Genomic DNA, 9,582 nt, shown 5'->3' on the forward strand with positions numbered 1-9,582 from the left:
CATTATTTTTTTGTTCATTCATAATAAATGATTAAAAATATTGTGAGGTTTTTTTTAAATGTTTAGACCTAAATTTAAGACAAAGTGAAATAATAATTTTTTTTTACTATTGTTTATTTTAAAATATATAAAGACTTTCATAATTGGGTGAATTCTTAGAAAAGCCCCTATTTTTGAAAAAAAATTACAAAGCATACTACTTAAGAAAATTCTCACGGAGTATCTTTTTTTAAAAATAATCATTTTACCCCTAACACCACTGGACCCGTCATTGCCTCCGCCTTATGCCACCACTCGATATCACTCCCGTCGTGCTCGGTTATAGCCCTCGCATGAGGAAAGAGGGGTTGCAAGGGTCACTGTCACCTTCACCTTTGCTTATATAGATCTATACCACCTCCTCCTTGCATCGCCTTCGCTCTCCTCTACCTCATTAAACCCATCGCCTGTAACCCTTATGCGAGGAAGGAGGGAGTGCAAGGGTCACCACTACCTCCACAGACCTCGTTGCCCTTGCCCTTTGCATGCCTTGCCCACAACTTTCACATGAGGAAGGAGGGGGCGTGAGGGTCATTGTTGCCCCTACGGACACCACTAGCCCTTGTCGAACCTATTGCATTTGAATCTCAGATTTTGATGATGAAATTAATTGATGAGTTTACGATCTAATATGTGTTTTGAGTAATGTAGAACTAACTTCGATCAGAAAAGGTAAATCGATTAAAGTAGGAGGAATCATACGTTGGGCCGGAGTGAAACATATCAGAAAATTGGATATCGTGTCGGAGGATCGATTAATGTACCGACAGAAGGAGTTCGTGCTATAAGTTTGGGCATCAAGCCGAAGGATCGAACATTGTGCTAAGGAGATTGAAAGTTGCAAGAGTCAACATGCCGATTGGACAATACGTCGAAGGAAAGGACATGCTGGACAACATAAGATTCATACTTATAATAATTTCTCTAGATTGAAGTAGTTTAGGTCTAATTGAGTTAGTTTCGAGTGTAATTGTGCTAACTCAATTAGGGACCCATCGGGCTATAGTTGGGGCTGTTTTGGGTCAAGATAAAGGCCCATTCAGTGACCCTTAGCTGGCCCAAGCGGTGGCACCGCTTGAGGCTCGTCCTTCTAGGTTGTCTTGGTGGTGGTACTGCCCAGACACAGTTTCCCAAATTGTGTCAGGCGATGGTATCGCCAGATTGGGTGGTGATACCACTAGTTGTCAGTCTTACAAGCAGTGATACCACCAGTTGTCAAGTCTGACAGACGGTGGTGCTACCAGTAACCTGAAAACTCGGGATGAGACCGTTTTGGCTCCAAATTTAAATCCATTTAGGGTATATAAATACCTCACTCATTCCTACTCGGTTAATATATTAACTGAGAACAAAAATCGGGGAAAATACTATTGTAATCTTGTGAGAATTCCCCTCCTCTAGCTCTAAGTGTTGATTTTATTTTAAGAGAGGGGTGAGGGGCTTGTAAAGGTTATCTCATAAACTTGTGAAAATGAGAAAATAGTTATAAGAGGGTAGTTGACCTTCGCATGTTGAAAGAAGATCGATAGTGGAAGTCGGTGCCTCAATGGAAGAGAAATCGAGAGTAGACGTTGGTCACGACGACCGAACCACTATAAATCTGATGTGCCCTTTTCTCTTCTTTGTTATTTATCTTTAGTACTTACTGATTTGATTGCTCACTCCACTTCATACTTTCTATAAGTTCAAATGCATTTCTAATACGTTTTTATCGAACGAAAATTTTTAATCATCGGAAGTTTTAGGAAAGTACTAATTCACTCCCTCCTCTTAGTATCGATTTCGGTCATAACATTACATGTAGCCCTCGCTTGAGAAAAAAGTTAGCGTGAGGATTGCCGCTACCTCCATGGACCTCGTTGGCCCCCAAACCCACCGACACTCTTGCAACCCCTCCTTTATTGCGAGATCGATGTAGTGTGTAAGGATTGCGAGCGATGATACATGAAGGAGGCAATGATGGGTTCAATGGAGATAAGAGGTAAAATAATATTTTCACGTAATAAGCAAGACTCTAAGAGAATTTTTCAAAGCAGGGTGCTTTACAAGAAATTTTCAAAAGCATAAATTTTTTTTAAAGATTTTCGCCCATCATAATTTTTTGTTATCATTTTTCTAAAAATAGGCTTAAATCTAAACCTAAAATATATTTTTTAAAATTATAAGCTTAAATCTTAACTTGGTATATTTTATTTTGATGTATTTTAAAATATTTTTTAATTTTCATTTAAAATCACTTAAGAACTCTCAAATAAAATATTTTATGAAACCCTGATACATATAATAAGGTTATTAATGTTTGTGAGAATTTGAATTGATTAAGACTATATTACAGTATTTTTAATTTAGTAACAAAAGGAAAAAAAAACTTTAACCTTTTTTTTTTAAAATATTATAATCAAATTGGTTAAACGAAAAACATTAATTTGACTGGTTTGATCTAACAAGGTATAGAAGAAAAAAAAAATAAAAATGTCAACTACTACTGAGGAAATTTGTATCATTTTAAAAAAATCGATATTCTTTATAGATATTTTGAAAATAAGGGACGCTTGCTAAATAAATTTATGGACAATTTCTTTTTTAGATATTGTGAAAGATACTGTATCATTGAAATTAGAACAAAAAATAAATCTATTTACAAAATCGGCCAACTTGGTTTTCTATAAAACTATTATATAAAATTCATTTTTTATAAAAAAAAAAACTCCTTTTAGGTATTTCTAATGTGAGGATGCTATCCGGTAAAACCTTACAACATGTAACTTTTCCAAGATCTTTGTATACTAATATATATATATATATATATCTTATTTCTCTAGATTGTAAAAATTATTCCTTAATATGATCCATATGTCTTATATTTTAACATAATATATGAATAAAAATTATCGAACATTTGGTCTCATCAAATTAATCCATATGAAAGGAGTAATTCCCTTAACATGAAAACGAAAAAAGTGGCGGGACCGGAAGTTGCCGCCACAACTTGAACACCGGACAAATAAAGGCGCGGGAATGCCAATAAACAAAGGCGCGATAACACGAAACCCCTCCCCCCGCCAGTTCGCTTGCCCTTCCCCTTCGCTCTCGTCGTCGCTGCTCCAAAGTTGAGGAGCCTCCCACCTCCGGCGGTAGCCATGGCAGATTTGGCCAATCTGGAGAAGATGGGCACAGAGCTCAAGTGCCCCATCTGGTACCACATGCCCCTTCTCCACCAGTCTCTTGTTCTTCCGTACCATCCTCATGCGTTTGATAGTTTCCGATGTAAAAAACAAAGGAACTTAATTATGAGATCTCGTCCGTTTGCTATGATGTATTGTTTGTCTCCACAGTTCTTTTCATATTCTATCGTTAATTTGTGCAGTTGGAGCCTCCTGAATTCCGCGGTGTCGCTTTCCTGCAATCACGTTTTCTGCAAGTGAGTTCTCGTTTGATATTTCTCCTTTCTTGTTCACTTTCAGCGCCCTTTCCATCGGGAAGCTGTTGCGCGCTTATGTAATCCGTTTCTGTTTGAACTTAGTTCGTGCATTGCGGAATCCATGAAAAAGTCGGCGTCGGATTGCCCGGTCTGCAAAGTGCCATTTCGTCGAAGAGGTCAGTTCACATAAGATTCTCTACCTAAAAATCTTTCAGTGAAGTTGAAGAATCATTAATGGTGTCGAGCAGTCGCAATGATCTGCTATTAGGTTTACCGGCAATGGAGTTTTGTATATTTTGTGCAATTGGGTTCACTGACTAAGAACATGTATAGCTACATAACACTAGCTATGTCTAAATCCAAGATATGGAGTGATGCCGTTTGAGTGTGGAATTTCATCGTACGGAGTGCTACATTCATGTGGTGCAAGTTTAAAGTTCTTGTATTCTCAAGGGAGAAGACAAAGGTTACATATACTATTTAACAAATGTCACTGCCATTTTATTGTTTCTTTGGATACAATTTATCCTGGTTCCAATTCGCCATTTTCTTCTCATATCTGTATCGGTTCATGTATCTACATCAAGCTTGCTGCAAAATTCTGAGTCTACGTTGTGAAAGACTATCATCAAATTGGGGTCTCACAGACGAATCTCTTAAAGCTCCACAAACTAGCTTTTGACTGCATAGACTATGATATGATGCTTGGTCAAATTAGATGAAGATCCAATAAAATTGATCCTTGTTTATCTTATAGCTGGTTGCCTGTTAGTACTAACCGTGTTTGATATTGTTCTGCATTTTTTATTTGGCCAGATTCTGTACTTTTTTTCTTCTTCTAGAATTTAACCTTTTCTATAGAAGAAATTTGTGCTGTTAATTTAACTTATGTTTGCTGTTGCCCAGAAGAAAGCTTATCAGTGCATGCAGCATGAAATCTTCTGCAATTAGTTTACTGGTGATAAAAAAAAAGTACACAATGAGCTTTTGGGTTAGCTGGAGGAAAAACATGTTCAGCTACATAACATTGGTTTTATCTAAATCCATGGTGTTATTTATGTAGATATCTTATGAGTGTAGATTTGGTGTTTTATTTGCACTCAAGTGATGACATCCGAGCATGGACTTCCCTCATAGAGTGTTAGATTCATGTAGCATATGTTTAAAATTCTCCTTGTGTCCTTGGTGGAGAGACTTCAATAGGCCCATTGTGCGAATCTTGGATTAAAATGGCATCTCACAGATGAAGTTCTAAGAGCTCCACAAGGTTCAGTTTGCTTTGAAGACTATTTTAATGTTTGGTCAAATCATATGAAGATCCAAGATAATTGCTCCTTGTTTATTTTGTAGATGGTTTTCTGTTTTAGTATTCTATTGTGCTTGAAGTTGCTCATCATCTTGATTTGGCCAGATTTTATGGGAGCCTTATTTTGCTAATAACTGTACTTTTTTTTTTCTCTCTATCCCAGAAGTTCGTGCTGCTCCTCATATGGACAACTTGGTAGGCATTTTCAAAAGCATGGAAGATATGGCTGGAACCAACATCTTTTCAACACAAATAGGACCTCAAAATTCAGGCGAGTACTTTCTGCATATCTTTGCTTCTAACATGATTTTAGATGTAATTAGGATGTTCACCTTTTCCTGCATTTCTCTGGTTTTTACTGCCTTAGTTGATGATTCTTATTATTGCTAATCATCCCAACAAATGGATTTGCTCTAGGCAATCAGGAGGAGCATATTATTACTACAGATACAATGGGGGAATGCCAAAAGAAATCAAAGAGAAAGGAATGCTCTCAAATAGAAAATACCAAAGAAAAAACCAAAGCCGGACGTTCCCCTCATTATAAGCCAAAAACACCTTCTTTTCCTGCCAAGAAGCGAATACATGTGACCCCATATTCAGCCTCTGAGACTCCATTGAGGCCTGAAAAGATCCACAAACTAGAAGATGCAAGAATTGAGTTGACAGGTGACACAGAATTGAATGACAATAAAAAACTGTTTGCTGATGACACAGAAGATCCATCGCTTTCACCATTTTTCTGGCTAAGAGGTAATGATGATATTGATGAAAGTCCTAAAAAACCCAGTGATCAGCAGATAATGGAAACACCTTCACCTCAGAGTGCTCCTTGTTTTAGCGACATGAAAGATTCTGATGATGAGAAACCTACTTTACCCACTCCCACTGTGAGTACCTCTCTCCTTTGGGTCCATGGAGCCTCCAGTTTCTATGATGTTACTTATTATGACTTAATTGCAGAATAAGTTGAATGTTGCAGCAGATTTTGATAGTGAGATGTTTGAGTGGAGTCAAAGAGCTTACTCTCCAGAGCTATTTTCAACACCTCAAAGAACTCAGGTCATACTACTCTTGGATTATCTTGCTTTGCTTTCTTCTGTCTGCTTTTTTAAATTGTTTTCTGCATAGCTAGATGAAATTAATTCTTATAAGAAAGTTTGCTGAATGCAGACTGTGGAGAGGCATAGGCTTCTTAAGATCCCAGAGAAAGAATGCCAGGGAAATATTGATGCTGTGGTTCACTATGAAGATGCTAATGTTGGAACTGCTAGCATCGGCAAAAAAATTCTTCATAAGAGAAGGCGTAATAGTAACACACTTTTAAAGAGCAGAAAATCATTAATCAAAGAAGATCAAGATTTTCGATCGCATGATGTCAATGGAGAAGTTCCTTGTAATTCCGAAGATGTAGATGACAGAAGTTATCCCAAACCAAAGAGGACAAGTGTAAAGGGATGCCAGAAATCAGCTACCCGTTACCAAACCAATTGTTCAATGAGTCTAAGGAGCCTTAAAAAACAATTTAATAATGCTGCAATTGAGGCTTCTGAGCAGTCTCCAGATATATCTGTCAAGGCAAAATATTCAAGTGTGATAAAAGGCAGTGGAGGTACAGCTAAAAGATCGGACAGAAAGATAAAAGGTACTGACTCTGAACTACAGAGGAAGCACTTGAAACGATCTAATATTGATGTGCAGGCTGAGGTACCTGAAGCAATAGTAAGTTTGATTGATGATGCTGAAATTCAAGATGAAAGTAATCTAAAACTTCCAGAGTTGCCAGCATCAACTCTTCAGCAAAGGAAGCCTGGGAAGCTTTCCAGTGAGATACTAGACAAAAGTGGTAAACATATCCATCAGAAGAAGCGTATAGCAAAAAATCAGGCATCTGAGCTGAAGGTTACCAGTGCTGTTAAGGTGCCCGCTACTCCAATGGGCACTGCTGCATGTGAAAGCAATAAAACTTCAAGTAATGCCCTTAAGGAGTATAAACTGAGTTTGGCTGTGAAAAACACAAGTAAGAACAGAATCCAAAGTACTGAGAACATTATCATGAGAAAATGCCAAGAAAGTCATTCTCCAATTCGATGTGCTTTCTGTCACTCTTCCACTGATACAGAGGTATTCTCATTGAAAAGTTATTGTCATTGTTACAAATTAAAAAAGGCTAGTTGGTTTTGTTAGACAATTCACTAAACTGAAAAAGAAGGCCTTTTCACAGGATTCTGGAGAGATGATGCACTATTTCAATGGAAAGCCTGTAGCTGCAGATTTTAATGGGGGCAGGAATGTAATACATTCTCATAAGCATTGCACCGAATGGTTGGATTTTTCCTTAGATGTTATTCAACAAAAGATAATTTTTAATAGAATAGCTTGGCGTTAAGGCATCACTAAAACAAGATCTTCTTGTAATTGAAGGGCCCCTGATGTTTACTTTGAAGATGACATGGCCATCAATCTTACAGCTGAGGTTTCCAGAAGTCGGAGGATAAAGTGCAGTTGCTGTGGTGCCAATGGTGCAGCCCTGGGTTGCTATGAGCGAAGTTGCCGAAAGAGCTTCCACTTCACTTGTGCTAAACTAATGCAGGAATGCAAATGGGACACTGTAAGTAAACTGTTTAAAGTCATTGTTATATTTTTGCATAGCCTTGGTTCTAAAGATCCTTTATGGATTCGAAACAAATTGACATCAAGTTTACAATTCAACTTGGTATGTAGCAAAATTTTGTGATGTTATGTCCACTCCATTCATCAATGGAGTTACCTAATGAAGTGTCTGAGCCCCAAAGACAAAGCAGAAAGAAATCTACTCCAAAAGGGTAAGATGATTTGAAGTACTCTTTTCAAAGTTCTGTAATTTGCTTAAGGGAATTAATCAGTTCCAGAGATCTCAGATTTGTGTCTTTTGAAATGTTTGAAAAAATCAGATCATCTCAGGCTTCATCGATAAATACATGTGATCATCCTAGTCAGAAGTGGAAATGGCCTTCTGGGTCACCTTGCAAGTGGATGATCTGTTGCTCAGCACTTTCTGCCGCAGAGAAGGTAAACTGAAAATTGTGGGAATCTTAGTTGAAAACCAGAGAGTGGATAGGGATTACAACTTGAAATTTTTGTTCAGGAAGCAGTTTCTAAATTTGCAAAGGTGACTGGTGTTCCCATATCAAATACTTGGAACCCAGAAATCACACATATCATTGCATCAACGGATCACAATGGTGCCTATAGGAGAACCCTCAAGATTTTGAAGGGCATCATTGATGGAAAATGGATACTAAAAGTTGATTGTAAGAGACCTATCAGGCAGCTTTTCAGAATCATTATGGCTACTGATACAACTAACTTAGAGCCACTTGTATCTCACATCTTTTCTCTAAAGCAGGGATTAACGCATGCATGGATGCCATGGAACCAATAGACGAGGAGAAATTTGAAGTCACTGTTGATATCCATGGAATCAGTGATGGTCCTCGCTTAGGAAGACTGAGGGCTATAAACAAGGTAGTGACCACCTCTAGCATCTTGTAATGTGTTAGCATGCTGTACATAAAACAAGAATGTCAAAGCAACTCAAAAACAGTTTGCTCCAGCAAAAAAGAGTATATTTTGTGCTCGATCTGATAGAGTTAGAAGATTGAAAGCACATTGATTGTAGATAGTTTCATTTTGTTCCAGCAAATTGATGTGATTGCAATTTGAGAAGATAATTTCTCGTAGATAACTTGATTGTTTTGCTAGCACGATTTGTTTGTTTTCATAGTTAGTAACAGTTAAATGGATATGCTATTGCATCTGACTTTTTTGCTCTCGAGCGCAGCAACCAAAGTTCTTCAACGGATTTAAATTTTACTTCAGTGGAGACTACACACCATCTTACAAAGGATATCTGCAAGATCTTGTGATAGCAGCCGGAGGATCTGTCTTACAGAGGAAACCCATCTCAAGGGACAACAAGAGGCTGTTGGGTGATGCTTCTACCTGGAGAACCTTAATTGTTTTCAGCATCGAGCACCCTGAGAAGCACAACTGCAACAGTGATACTGTTATCTATCACAGGAGGTCTGAAGCTCAAGCTCTAGCTGATGCCTCAGGAGGTACATTGGCCGGCAGTACATGGATCATTGACTCCATTGCTGCCTGCAAGTTGCAACCTCTAACTTGAGAACATCCATTAAGATGATGCTTATGCAATTCATGAATGCATCGATAACCTTCAAGGAACTTCCATATAGATTTGGTTTTGTTAAAAGCTGGAGTTAGCTTTTGTTAAACAGCAGTAACCATTATATCATATTTTGCTGGGTGTATTAGTTTGGTGCTTCTTGAGAATGTCTTGCAGCTTTATCATATTCAAGGCCCTTTTAGATCAACTAGAAAAATTACATAATTGGCAATAACCAGCTTCTCATTGCTCTTTAAATAACCCACAAATTGGCATTGGTCTTTCTCTCTTTTCTTAATTTGATTCAAAAAGATACAGTAAAATATGGAACATCATGACTGCTGATAATTTGATTCAAGACTTTCCTTGATCAGTCTCATAATTTGTTTGGCTGCTTATCATGGCATGGGATGATGGTAAGAAATGTATAATTACACTTTATTTTTCACGTACATGAGCCTCCAATAAGAATGATTTGAATTATTTTATTTTTATGGCGAAAAATATTCTTTGCATCTAAACTTAGGCAAAGACCGATTTAGGAGGTTATGTTCCTCAACATATTAGCGACATTATGATATCGATGACAATGACATTATGTATAAAGTAACTAAAATAGACTGCACATGGGTGTCAATAGTTCAAATA

General features: G+C 37.5%; 1 protein-coding gene across 2 annotated transcripts; it reads left to right on the forward strand.

Moving 5' to 3' along the window:
* The first annotated feature begins 3,094 nt into the window (after positions 1-3,094).
* LOC103989451 (protein BREAST CANCER SUSCEPTIBILITY 1 homolog) lies at positions 3,095-9,070 on the forward strand. 2 transcript variants are annotated; one of them, XM_065153484.1, is made up of 14 exons: positions 3,095-3,235; positions 3,407-3,460; positions 3,563-3,636; positions 4,930-5,037; positions 5,184-5,656; positions 5,730-5,828; positions 5,940-6,890; positions 6,991-7,091; positions 7,191-7,377; positions 7,491-7,591; positions 7,700-7,817; positions 7,894-8,059; positions 8,152-8,273; positions 8,590-9,070. In XM_065153484.1, the coding sequence occupies exons 1-14, from the start codon at positions 3,180-3,182 to the stop codon at positions 8,932-8,934; spliced, it is 2,955 nt and encodes a 984-aa protein (XP_065009556.1). In that variant the 5' UTR covers positions 3,095-3,179; the 3' UTR covers positions 8,935-9,070. The 2 variants fall into 2 exon arrangements, with proteins under 2 accessions (XP_065009556.1, XP_009406567.2); XM_009408292.3 differs by having other exon boundaries at positions 8,155-8,273.
* The last annotated feature ends 512 nt before the right edge of the window (positions 9,071-9,582 follow it).

The sequence above is a fragment of the Musa acuminata genome, chromosome BXJ3-6, assembly GCF_036884655.1.
Source record: "Musa acuminata AAA Group cultivar baxijiao chromosome BXJ3-6, Cavendish_Baxijiao_AAA, whole genome shotgun sequence".
NCBI lineage: Eukaryota > Viridiplantae > Streptophyta > Magnoliopsida > Zingiberales > Musaceae > Musa > Musa acuminata.